This window comes from Phycomyces blakesleeanus, assembly GCF_001638985.1.
Source record: "Phycomyces blakesleeanus NRRL 1555(-) unplaced genomic scaffold PHYBLscaffold_38, whole genome shotgun sequence".
NCBI lineage: Eukaryota > Fungi > Mucoromycota > Mucoromycetes > Mucorales > Phycomycetaceae > Phycomyces > Phycomyces blakesleeanus.
The window spans coordinates 76,315-89,288 of NW_017265168.1; the positions used below are offsets into that span (position 1 = coordinate 76,315).

Here is a 12,974-nt window from a genome sequence, read left to right on the forward strand (position 1 = left end):
ATCTTCTTTATTGCTATCAACATCTATACATATACATATTGTTACGACTTTTTCCATATTCCTTTCTAGAACAAGTAAGTGAATTTGCTCTCTTGGTCTTTGATTAATCCAAATACTCACCCTCCCCTTTCCTTTTCTTTCCTTCATTAGAGAAGAACGAGAAAGCCTTGAAGATATATATCTCTTATGTAGTTTTTTTGTACGTTTCAAGCCCTTTTACACACGCGATATTTTCTTTTCTTTTACCTTATCTATACCTCTTCGTATTCTCCCGGTCTATCTGGCTCTATTTCCTTTATATCTCTTACCTTCCTCTGTCTCATTCTTACACTTGTTTTGTCAAAAAGGAGCAAATACACTAAAGGATACGTATCGACCTACGTGAATATATATTGTCGCGTAGAATATATTAATTCTACAGTCTAATGGCTAAAAGAAAAAAGAAAACGGTTATGAAACAAGAAATACAAATGGTTGATCTTCTTAACAATAAGGTTATATTGCTAACTATACAAAGACAAAGTCTATTAGTTTTATCTTATCTACATATACATAAAAGAAAGTGGCTACAGATAGTCGCCCTTTCCTACGGAAAAGGAGCTACGGCTTTAAATAAAAGCCACTTTTGTTGATATGTTTGCTTGTAGGTAAGCTGTTGGCTTTTATTAGTACTTTACAACTTACATGGTAATTTAACAATCTATATTTTCTCTCTCTTTTTTTTGGTTTAAAAGCGTTGTAGGTCAAGCTAACCAAATTGGACCTCTTCCGGGTATTGTTTCTAGTAATAGGTAGATAAGTAAACAAGTAAATAAATAACAAGGAGTGTTTTTGTTTTGCTTATCATGCCAAGTATTAATAAGAAGAAAAATATTGCTTTGTCTCAACCTTTTCTTCAGGCTAACAAGTCAACCGTTTATCTTTTCTAACCGGATAGGCTTAATATTTATACTCTAGTACTGTGTATAGTTGGTGTTTGGTATCCTTTCTTCTTCTTCTTCTTCTTTTAGTTTCATCTAGGGCTTCTTATATGTATATATAAAATGATGTCAAAGTGTATTATATTATATCTTATACAGTCTAAGCAAAGATATCTATCCAAAAACCGTACACAAATAGATAAAGAAGTATATTTCATATTAACTGATCTTATAACGCGTGTATGCGATGGTTAGAATTAAATGTATAATACCAAGCGCGTCTATTATTGTTTGTGATTGGAGTTGTAGATAAAATATATGATATGAAAGTAAAGAGGTTTAAAATATTATATTGATTTTAATTGATAATAGAAAGAAGACGAAGGTCGATTTTAGAAAAGACTTTTGCTTGGGAAAGATTTCACAAAAAAAGAGATTGTTTATCAGATGTAGTTTGTAAGCAATATCTCCGAATATTGGTCTTTGTTTTCTAGTAGCTGTAGACTTGTGTATGGAAATTATATATATTTTTGGTCTTGTGGGAAACTTTAGATACGTTTGACAAGATTCAAAGCCATGGCGGAAGACATCAGAAAAGTTATGAAATGAGATGTAGATTAATTTGATGAGATGGGGTGAGCCGAGCTTCAGTGTAAATCCAGAGAGGCGGTTCCAAGCATCAGTAGATTTGATTTTTTTTTTGTAAAATCTTAAGATTTTGGAAATCTGTTAAAAATCAAATTGAGCTCCACTCCATCACTTTTTGATTTTTGATGCTTGATTTTTTCTCATAAATGGGCGGGGTTAATAAAACATATGTGTTTTTTTTTGCTTGTTTATGTGAACAGGCCTGAGAATCTTTTTTTTTTTATATTTATTTCCCTTATTGCCAAATTGCGATTTCAATCTAATTGGCTGAACTCCAAAGCATCTCATCAATTTACCAAGATCTTGAGATTCTCTAAAGCGTAAATCTAAAATAAAAAAAAGAAAAGCACTAGATGGCCAAAGGGTATATATATAGGTAGATTTGCATGCTCGGAAGTTAACTACATTCTTTATTCGTTAATTCATTTTCTTTGATAACAATAAATCTATACAACATGGTCACTGCCACTAACCTCGGATATCCTTACGTCGGCGCTAAGCGTGAGCTCAAGAAGCTTGTCGAGTCTTTCTGGTCTTCCAAGATCACCGAGCAGGAGCTTCGTACTGGCTACTCCAAGATCCAGGAGTCTCACTGGAAGTTGCAGCAGGAGAAGGGCATTCAGCACATCCCCTCCGGTGAATACACTCTCTACGATCGCGTTCTTGATACCGCCCAGCAGTTCGGCGCCATTCCCCAGCGTTACCAGCACATCAAGAGCCCCCTTGAGCAGTTCTTTGCCATGGGTCGTGGTCTCCAGCGCGCTGCCACCGCTACCACCGAGAAGGTCGATGTCCCTGCCATGGAGATGAAGAAGTGGTTCGACACCAACTACCATTTCATTGTCCCCGAGTTCGAGGCCGACCAGAAGTTCACCCTCCAGAACCCTCGCGCCGTTGAGCAGTTCAAGGCCGCCAAGGCTCTCGGTATCCAGACTCGCCCCGTTCTTGTCGGTCCTGTCACCTTCTTGCACCTCGGTAAGGCTGCCAAGGGTACCGAGCCCTTCGAGACCCTTTCCTTGTTGTCCAAGGTCCTCCCTCTCTACATTGAGCTCATCAAGCAGCTCGAGGCCGCTGGTGCCGAGTGGGTCCAGATTGATGAGCCCGTCCTCGTGTTCGATTTGGATGCCAAGGTCAAGACCGCCCTTGAGGAGGCCTACAAGACCATCAAGGCCCAGACTTCCATCAAGGTCCTCGTTGCCGCCTACTTTGGTCGCGTCGAGAGCAACATCAACGCCGTCATCAACCACGTCGATGCCGTCCACCTCGACCTTGTCCGTGCCCCTGAAGAGCTCGACACTGTCTTGCCCTTGTTGAAGAACGGTCAGGTCCTTTCTCTTGGTCTCGTCGATGGTCGCAACATCTGGATCAACAACCTCTCCAAGTCTATCGACCTTGCCGAGAAGGCCGTCAAGGCTCTTGGCCAGGACCGTGTCTTCATTGCTCCTTCCTGCTCTTTGGCCCACTCTCCCTTCTCGACCACCTTTGAGAAGAAGATCCAGGCCAAGAACCCCGAGCTCTTCAGCTGGTTGTCCTATGCTGCCGAGAAGTGCTCTGAAGTCTCTATCATTGCCAAGGCTTTGAACCAGGGTCGTGACTCTGTCAAGGAGGCTCTTGCTGCCAACGCTGCTGCCATCGAGTCCCGCCGCACTTCCCCCCAGACCAAGAACCCCGAGGTCCGTGAACGTGTTGCCAAGGTCCCCGCTGCCGCCTGGAAGCGTCCTTCTCCCTTCTCTGTCCGTCGTGAGGCCCAGGTCAAGAAGCTCAACCTCCCTCTCTTCCCCACCACCACCATCGGTTCCTTCCCCCAGACCAAGGACATCCGTATTGCCCGTCAGAAGTACGCCAAGGGTGAGCTTTCCCAGGCTGACTATGATGTCTTCATCAAGGCTGAGATGAAGAAGGTCGTCGAGTTCCAGGAGAGAGTTGGTCTTGATGTCCTTGTCCACGGTGAGCCCGAGCGTAACGACATGGTTGAGCACTTTGGTCACCTTTTGCACGGCTATGACTTTACCGAGAACGGCTGGGTTGTTTCCTATGGCTCCCGTTGCGTCAAGCCCCCTGTTATCTTTGGTGATGTTAGCCGTCGTCAGCCCATGACCATCGACGAGATTGTCTACGCTCAGTCCTTGACTAAGTTGCCCATGAAGGGTATGCTGACTGGTCCCGTCACCATGATGAAGTGGTCCTTTGTCCGTGATGATATTCCTGCCAACGAGCTCTGTGCCCAGATCGCCCTTGCCCTCCGTGACGAGGTCGTTGATCTTGAGACTGCCGGTATTCCTTGCATCCAGGTTGATGAGCCCGCTATCCGTGAAGGTCTCCCTATCCGTCGTGCTGACTGGGATTCTTACCTTGAGTGGTCTGTTGGTTCTTTCCGTCTCTCCACTGCCGGTGTCCGTAACGAGACCCAGATCCACACTCACATGTGCTACTCTGATTTCAACGATATCTTTGACGCTATTGCTGCTCTGGATGGTGAGTTTTATTTTATTTTATTTTATTTTTTTAAAAAAAAACACGTGCATACTTGAATATTATTTACTTACATTTTATTTCTCTCTCTCTCTCTTTAATTAGCTGATGTTATCACTATCGAGAACTCCAAGTCTGATGAGAAGCTCCTCAAGATCTTTGAGACCAAGCAGTACACCAACGAGATCGGTCCCGGTCTTTACGACATTCACTCTCCCCGTGTTCCCTCTTACGAGGAGATGAAGACCCGTTTCGGTGACATGCTCAAGTACTTGCCCGAGCAGCTCTTGTGGGTTAACCCCGATTGCGGTCTTAAGTCCCGTGGCTGGCCTGAGGTTGAGGCTGCCCTTGTCAACATGGTCGCCGTCGCCAAGTACTACCGTTCTCTCAAGGCCACCAAGGCCTAAGAAGCAACAAAAAAGGAACTTGCTGGCCTTGACTCATGTCTCTTTTTTATATACATACTTACAAAAGAAAAAAAGATTCCCCTAATTCTCTGTACATTCTATTTGATTCCATTTTTTCAACAAAAAGCACATACGGCAAGTTTGATACAGCAAGTAGAGAGTTCAACAACTCAAAGCTTTTCTAAAAAACAAAAAATAGTCAAAAAATCAAAAAATCAAACAAAACTTACATACGTTGAAAATCATCCTTCTTTATATCTACCTTTCTTTATATATTTTCTAATTATTGATTCTCTTAAAGATGTTTATACACATTACACATTCTCAAATAGTTATTCATTTTAAAGAAGAAAAAGAATGAAAAAAAAAATGCTTAATAAAAAAAAAACAATATTTGGCATCTTTTTGTTACAATTAAAACACTGTTCTTATAAATTTTACAAGTGTGGTCTTGATTGTTTTTACATATGTGTTTAGTTAAATTATGAATTATCGTATAAGTTAAAAAGGTACAATTTCTTTTTATACACAAGTATGCATATGTATGCATTGCTTTGTAACAAGCACTATTATGTAATGTGATTATGCAGCCCTTACGACATTAAGAGTCCAATGGAGTGGTAACTAAAAAAAAAAGTAAAAATAAGCTTTCTAAGCCTTTAATAATAATAGTAATTATAAAGAGTATCTTTCAAAAATAAATCGTATAAACTAAGCTATATATAAAGTGTATCAGAGATTAGTCGAGTCGCAAGACGAATTCCTTTCTATAGGTCCATTGAAATCCGCACCATGGATAGCCAATTTGCGGTGGAATTATTTGTCACTAGTCTCTATGCACTCTAATTTCAACCGACTTTTCAGACCTTTGTCTTTACGGCTTTAATTATGTCAATTTTCAATTGTCTTTTGTCCTCGGCACTTTCCGTAAAGATTAGCTTTCACATCTGCTTTTTGTTCTGCTTTTTGTTCTGTTCTGCTCTGCTCTGAGTTTGATTTTGATCTTGAATCCTAGGACTCGTCTCCCATATAATACTCGACTATAATAATAATGTAATTTCTCTTTTATACTACCCCTTAAGAGACCATTTCTCTGTATTTTATTTAACAAGATTAAGCTTATAACAACCTTAATACAAAGCAATATATATATAAATTAATAAAATGGCTCGCATTTTGTCACAGTGAGAGAGAGAGAGAAAGAGAGAAAAGGAGTCGCTCATTCAATAAAGGCGTCACATGGTTAATGAACGAAATGGAATAATGCTTGCATCCCAAATAAAAAAGGCTCCAATTTCTTTTTTCTCCTTCTTGGAAAAAAGAAGAAGAAAGGAAAAAGACGTGTAAGTTGCTTGTCTTGGTCTGTGAGATTTCATTTTCATTTTCATTCGTATTTTCATTTTGCAGTCCTGTAGGCACTTTGGTTGCATAGATGTCTTTTCTTCTTCTTATTCTCTTATATAGCTTTATTTTTCTTTATTCTTCTTTATTCTTTTTTTTTTATTGACATGCTCACGATCTACAATCCTCAGACTCATCCGACTCCATGGACGGCTCCTTCCCACCGCAGCGAAGAAAGTCTTTGACCAGACCCGGTGCGTCTGGCCCTCCTACTCAGACAGTAGAGAGTCCAAAACGACAGCTGGAACAACTGGTGGGATGGTCGATTTCCATCAAAACCATGTCGAATGAGCTTGTTCAGGGTCGCCTCTACACCTTGGACCGCATCACAAATTGCATTGCACTCAATATCCTTTTTTATCTATTATTTTACAGCTCATCATTAACAAAACATAAAAAAAATAGTAGTGTCCTTGACTCCTTTGGTTTCTCTTACTTTGTTCAGATCCTAAGCCAGTACCCAAGAGTGTTTCGTTTCGGATAATCAAGCTGTCGAATATTAAGGAACTTTTGTCGGTAGGACCCGAAGATACCTCAAAGGAACCTTGGACTGCCGTCTCGCCTGTTCGACACGTTCACCTTGATCAATTACAAGCCAGAGAGACCGAGGCTCTGAGGGAAGTTCGACAACAGGCAGCAAAGATTGGTGTCGGTGTGACTAAAGAAGGGCAAGAGATATTCGATGCTCTTTACAAGACGTAAGCTTTTCTTTCTTTCTTCTTTTTTCTTTCTTTTTTTCTTTTTCTGGGTTGACATTGTACGTTTGTGAAGTGATGGTGATGGTTGATGATGGTCGGTAGATGTTTAGTAGATGGTTGATGGTGATTGTGATGGATGATGGGGGATGGCGGTTTCTGGTCGACATGCTAATTATGATTATTTTAGATTGCCATGTCGCTGGGCGAGTGATACGATTGTTGTCATGGATGAGGTTCTTATCAGTCCACCTTACACAATTGAGCATTGCAAGGCCAATGCTTCTTCTGCCGCCTCTTTAGCAAGAGTCAAAAAAGTGGTGCGTAGCTTATTCATTTTATTATATATAGATATATATATATTGTATACAATAGACACTTTGATACAATTTTTTACTAATAATCATATACATTCATGCATGTCTATCTATACATAGTTGGAAGGTGAAAGAAGACGGTTGGCTAATCCAAAGAATTAAAATACACTTGACCAAATTCTCTTTCCTCCTCCCTCTTCCTTTCTCTTCACTATTCCCTTTTCCATCCCATCCCATCACATCCCATAACACTTCTCTTCTCTTCTCTTCTCTTTAACAAGCAAACAATCAAATAAGATACTTTTTTTAAAATATATATATATATTATATTTGTCTCATATTCCTTTCTCACAGTTGCCATGGTTAACGTTTAATCGTCTTGAAATAAACTCCCTCCTCTCTTTATTTCTTTCTTTATGATTATATTTCCTTGTTATATCAAAGTCAATTAGACACAGCACTTTATAAAAGAAGAAGCAGAAAGTAAAAAATGAAAGTGAAAGTGAAAGTGAAAGTTTTAACTTTTTTTTCTTTCCTTTTTATATTGTGACATCATAACAGTTAGAATTATGCTCAGGGCAGCTGTGCATAAAAAAAAGCGAGAGAGAGAAAGAGAGAAATTTAGTTATGAAGTTGCTATAATTGTGCAGAAATCAACGGCTTCCCTTTTACGGGACAACGCATTTTTATCTTTTTTTTTTTTTTACACAATGGCAGTAAATCCGCATGTGTTCGATATTGAGATGGTGAATATACTAAAAGAAGGATAAACAAGAAAGAACCAAGAAAAAGAGAAAGAGAAAGAAAGGGGGAGAAAGCTGGGCGGAAGAGTCGGGAAACTAAAGAACTTATCTCAACATTCCATTGAATTACAAGGCGCAAGTACCGAGAGAGCATGTTAAAGATGTCCTTCGAGGTAACATGAGTAAAAATATAAAAGATGAGAGATGAGATGAGATATGAGAGAAAAACAGAATCTTGACCAATTTTTATAACCCAAAAAAAAAACAGCAATCCTGCATTCAATATTCTTTCATCGTCTACTCATCAACATAACTCCCCGTGAATTGCGAGTACTCGAAACAACAGTGGTAAATAAACAGAGAATAGAAAAAAAGGGGGGGTTTTTTTGTGAGATCTAGGGTAGTATATGTACTTGGATATGTATATAGACAAGGCCTTGAATCTTGGATAATGTTTATCTTGACAATAATAGTCCACTACAGACAGTCCGGATGTCGAGATATTGATAGAGGAACGTGTAAACGAGTTTGTTCAGAATATCAATACAAGTCAACCAAAACAAGGAAAGGTATATATGTGGTTGGTATTGGGCATTGGTTCCAGAACCTTACTTTTTTCTTTGCTCTCCTTTGTAAGATGGCGGTATTATTCTACGAAAAGAGACTCAAGAAGAACTGGTACCAGTTCACCAAATCAGAAGAACTTGCTTGCTGGGAGCAGTGGTCTATCACACTCAACCTTATCAATCCACAGACAGAGACAGGTAACAAATCAAATGAAAATAAGACAAAGGAGGGTCCTTCCATTTATCTATCTGTTTACTTGACTATGCACAGAGCGACACAGTACCAAGCGGTCAGTCTCTAGAAATCTGTCGCAATGCCTTTTGGATGTTCTCAAGATGGCAAATGACTACAAAGAGCACATTCCGTCTATTACTACCACAGAGGGCAACCCATTTCCATACCAGGTAATGTCAAGCTTACAGCAAAGAAAGAAAGGATCAGTCAATCGATCAATTGATTGATCAATTGATTAATTGACTTTAAAATTTTCTATCTTTCAAATCATGTCCTCTTGTATTTTTCTTCTTCTTCTTATTCAATGTCATTGTATTGTGTTTTATTATTGATTTATCCTTAAACAAAAAGATGGCTACACCTGCAAAGTCAGAGACATGGAATACAATGATAAAGCGGCTATTAGTCATAGATGTACCTCCGGTCGAGAGTCAGCGACGCGGATCCCTGTCCAGCCCTACGACGACGAGTATACAAAGATCTTCGAGTCCGACAAAGGAGCAAAACGCTTTGCGCATGGCTCTGGAACACGATCACCTATAAGTCAGACCCAAAAACAAAAAAAAAGGAAAAGAAAAGACATACAACATATAACACATACACTAAACTACACTTCACTACACGATCCTCCTTTCTCGGGCGGATTACCCATCATTCTTTTCGTTTCTATTTTCATCTGAAAAACCATTCAAAACTTAAACATTTCTAAGCTCCAAGAAACATCTATTATTATCCCATAAGTTTAAGTTTAAGTTTCGCATTTGTAATAGAGTGTACTCAAGCACATGAATATAACCACACACACACAAATTATATATATATATGTATGTAAGAGTATGTGTATAAAAAGATGTATAAAAAATAAATCAATGAAATCAATAAAATAAGTAAAGTCAAATCGGCCTTTGCTTTTTTTGTATATAAAAAAAATATAGAAAGAATATATTTCAAGATGTCACTAGGACTTGTATTTTTGTAACAATTTTGGCTATGCAAAATTTCATAAAGGTAAAAGGAGGTAATGCTTTGCGAGATAAGAGGGATGAGATCTAGAAGAAAAAAAGACAACTTATTTGGCGATTTCAACACCACCGGTGGCACCCAAGACACGCTTGATGTCACCGTAGATGGCGAACTGACCGGCGGTGAGGGTGGCAACCATGACAATACGGGGACCGAGACCCAAGAAGAGACCCTTGACACCGAGCTGACCGGCCATCTGGACGAGACGGGAGGAGACGGACTGACCCTCAGCACCCTTCTGCTTGTTGATCTTGGACAACAAGGTATCGGCGGGCTGGGAGATGATGGCAGCGGCAGTACCGGCAATGATACCGGCACCCAAGTTAACGCTGGTGATGGTGGAAGGAGGGAGCTGATCCTTGGGGGTAGGGAGGGTGCTGTAGATCTTCTCACTATTTTCATATTTTATATTAGTACGCGTCTTTTTTCTTTTCTTTCTAGAAGTTATATATATATATATAAAACACTTACGCAGCAAGTTCGAAGACGACGAACTTGGCCATGGTGTAGGGAACCTGCTTGAACAAGATGGGACCGAAGCCAGAGTAGAAACCCTTGACGACACCCTCTTCCTTCAAGATTCTAGAGAAACCACCGAGGAGACCGTTGGCGAAGGTGGGCTGGGAGACGAGACGGATACGGGTGGCCTCAAGAGGGCAAAGGGCAACGTCAGCGAAGAACTCAGCAATAGCAGAGGCACCGAGGTAGATGGCGGTACGGTTCTCGGAAGCCTTCTCGACACCAATGTAGTCGATGGCCTTCTTCTTCCAGAATTCGTAACCTCCGAACTTGAAGGCACCCTGCAAGAAGTAACCAGCAGCAGTGGGACCGAAACCGGTCAACAAGGCACCAGCACCCTGGGTCTGGACAACCTGACGGAAACCAGCGATCATACCCTAAAAAAATTATAGTGTTAACATATGTTTACATATACCACATAAACCCATACACACACACTCCTTCCTTCACTCACTCACTAATGTACATATACACAGCGATATGAAATCGAGATAACTTTTCTTTATCATTTATCCCACACCACTGATATACATATATATATATATATAATATGATGAAATAAAAAGAACGAAATAATTACCTTGTTGTAAACCTCGGGCTCCAACTGGATTCTGGTCTTGACGACATCAACGGGGGTCATGGCACCGTGAGTGACACCACAGCAGACAGCACCGGCAAGGGCGAAACGGGCGTAGAGACCGACACCGGAGGGAGCAGCGGCATCAGCGGAGGGGGAGGGAACAATGAAGTTCTTCTTGAGGGACTCTTGGGAAGGGAACATGATGAAGGACTTTCTCTTTGTTATTGAGCGGGGAGGAAAGAAGGTGGATATCAAAAAAATATGTCGAAAAAAAGAAGAAATAGCAAAAAAAAAAAAGTTGCTCTGTATTTTCGCTTTCAGCAGTCGAATTTTTTTTTCTTTTCTTCTTTGCTTCTTTTGTTTCTCAGCGCCCCTGAATAAATAAAATGAAAAAAAAAATATGTATATAAAAAATAAAATAAAAAAAAATAGAATAAATATCTGGGCCCATGTCTGTTCATAAGCCAATCATAAATCTTTAAATTAGATAGCCCTGTGCGCTGCTTTAAAATAACAATAATAATAAATAAATACTACATCAAAAAACATAATGATTTTATATATAAATACATATATATATTTCTTTATGATTTGTTTCCATGGTATAGCTTATTTCTTTATCAGCATTTAAACTTTTACCATGGAAACGCTTTTTTATTTTTAAAATTCAAGCTATAAAGTTTTTTAGTTCTTCACTTCATATTCTTTTTTTTTTTTTAAAAAAAGATTATTCATTTGTTACTGACATAATTTCTGAAATAAGCATTATATCATAAATATATATAAATAAAGATGATCCTGAAAGATAACTAGTATATCGGAAAAGAATACGTATATATACACTATTATAAAGTCACAGCCTCTTTCATATTTCTTTGGATTTCTTTTTATAATACTTTATATACACTGTTAATGCTCGAGAAGCTTGAAATAAAATAGAATAGAGCTACTCAGTCAAGGATAATTTCTTTCCGACCAATGTAAAACAAAAAAAAAATAAGCACGTTTTGTTCAAAGTCAGGATCATGTTCGCAGTTGTATCCCAGGAATGAAAGATTGAAAAATAATGCAAATCACTTTAATTCAATGCAATTCTTTATCTTTATATATATTACAATGTAACGTTGATCTTTCTTTGAAAATTAAGTATTGGCCTAAAGTACCGAGTATTGTATCATCAAGTATTTCTATCAGTTTAATAAAAAGAGATTTATAGAAAGAAGTAGACGGATAAAATAGGTTGATTAATAGATAGATAGATAGATAGATATATTGATTAAAGTAATAGAAAACGAAAATGAGAGTATAGGTAATTAGGCTAAATTTACCCGATAACGCACATACACACACAACCTTACATTACATATAGAGTATTAACATGATAGATCACATTATTTCTTATCTTGTTAAAATACATATACACACATTGTTATTGATATTGATATTTATACTCTCTTGTGAGTACAGAATAAGGGTTTGGCGACCATCCTTTGTGTAAAATAATAAAATTATAACTCTGTTCTGTAATTCTGTAATTCTGTAATTCCAATTCTTGACAATTTAAAGTGTAATTCCAATGGTAAAGAAACCCCAAAAGCCATGTCTTTTTTTTTGATTTTTCTTTACAAGTTATAATATTTATTATTATGGTAATCTCTATCTTTAGCTTTGTTCCTTTGGTCAAAGAAATAGAAATCAAGACAATGGTCAACTGTCTTATACACTCATGACATTTACATATGTAATTTAATGTGTAAAAGATATTAAATCTACCAAAAACGTAACAATAAACAAACAAAAACATACGATATTATATTACTTGTTTCTTTTGCGTGCGTGCATATTGCTTAATTGATGATTCATAACCAAAAGAAAGAAGGAAAGAAAGAAAAAAGGAAGTAATGGGTTGAACAAAATAAATGTCATACAAAATTCATATATTTAATAATAATAATAATATTTTTGAAATATTTTAAAAAAGAAAAAGAAAAAGAAATTAAAAAATTAAAAAATTAAAAAATTAAAAAATTAAAAAATAAGATTGAAAGGGTTACCTGGTCTCTACAGAAATTCAATATTAATATTTGCATGAAATCAGCTTTTTTCTATAGGTTTGTTTTTATTTCTCAAAATAAAATGTATAAAACGTATATATCAATAGAAGAGAAGAGTCTCTTCTAGAAATTCAAAAGATTATCGCTACAGGCATATACATATATACATACATTGAGAGGCTGTTATTGTTGGCTTCAAGAGAAAATAATAATAATAATAATAGTAATATTAAGTAGAATAATGATAAAAAGAATATTTCTATTTTAATCATTGAATTGAATTCACTTCTCTTTGGCTGTATTTATATTCAATTCATTTTTGTATAGAGCAATTTCCCCGGAATCTTAATCCTCTTCTGGCTTGTGTATGAATTGAAATACTTCACTAAATAAA

At 37.7% G+C, this 12,974-nt stretch overlaps 4 protein-coding genes across 4 annotated transcripts; 3 read left to right on the forward strand and 1 right to left on the reverse strand.

Moving 5' to 3' along the window:
- The first annotated feature begins 1,978 nt into the window (after positions 1-1,978).
- PHYBLDRAFT_137435 (hypothetical protein) lies at positions 1,979-4,886 on the forward strand. Its single transcript, XM_018429854.1, has 2 exons — positions 1,979-4,043; positions 4,146-4,886. The coding sequence occupies exons 1-2, from the start codon at positions 2,024-2,026 to the stop codon at positions 4,445-4,447; spliced, it is 2,322 nt and encodes a 773-aa protein (XP_018284164.1). The 5' UTR covers positions 1,979-2,023; the 3' UTR covers positions 4,448-4,886.
- Positions 4,887-5,771: 885 nt separating this feature from the next.
- Positions 5,772-7,203, forward strand: PHYBLDRAFT_183940 (hypothetical protein). The gene is made up of 5 exons (XM_018438859.1): positions 5,772-5,790; positions 5,980-6,195; positions 6,285-6,546; positions 6,734-6,863; positions 6,981-7,203. The coding sequence occupies exons 2-5, from the start codon at positions 5,994-5,996 to the stop codon at positions 7,020-7,022; spliced, it is 636 nt and encodes a 211-aa protein (XP_018284165.1). The 5' UTR covers positions 5,772-5,790; positions 5,980-5,993; the 3' UTR covers positions 7,023-7,203.
- A 367-nt stretch (positions 7,204-7,570) lies between these two features.
- Positions 7,571-8,947, forward strand: PHYBLDRAFT_73136 (hypothetical protein; the record flags this gene model as incomplete). Its single annotated transcript, XM_018442791.1, has 7 exons — positions 7,571-7,606; positions 7,737-7,776; positions 7,872-7,951; positions 8,077-8,172; positions 8,265-8,367; positions 8,441-8,574; positions 8,756-8,947. 7 exons carry the CDS (start codon positions 7,571-7,573, stop codon positions 8,945-8,947), a joined length of 681 nt encoding a protein of 226 aa, XP_018284166.1.
- Positions 8,948-9,313: 366 nt separating this feature from the next.
- On the reverse strand, positions 9,314-10,779 carry PHYBLDRAFT_137438 (hypothetical protein). Its single transcript, XM_018429855.1, has 3 exons — positions 10,527-10,779; positions 9,899-10,323; positions 9,314-9,819 (listed from the first exon to the last, which is right to left on the reverse strand). Exons 1-3 carry the CDS (start codon positions 10,725-10,727, stop codon positions 9,474-9,476), a joined length of 972 nt encoding a protein of 323 aa, XP_018284167.1. The 5' UTR covers positions 10,728-10,779; the 3' UTR covers positions 9,314-9,473.
- Positions 10,780-12,974: the final 2,195 nt, after the last annotated feature.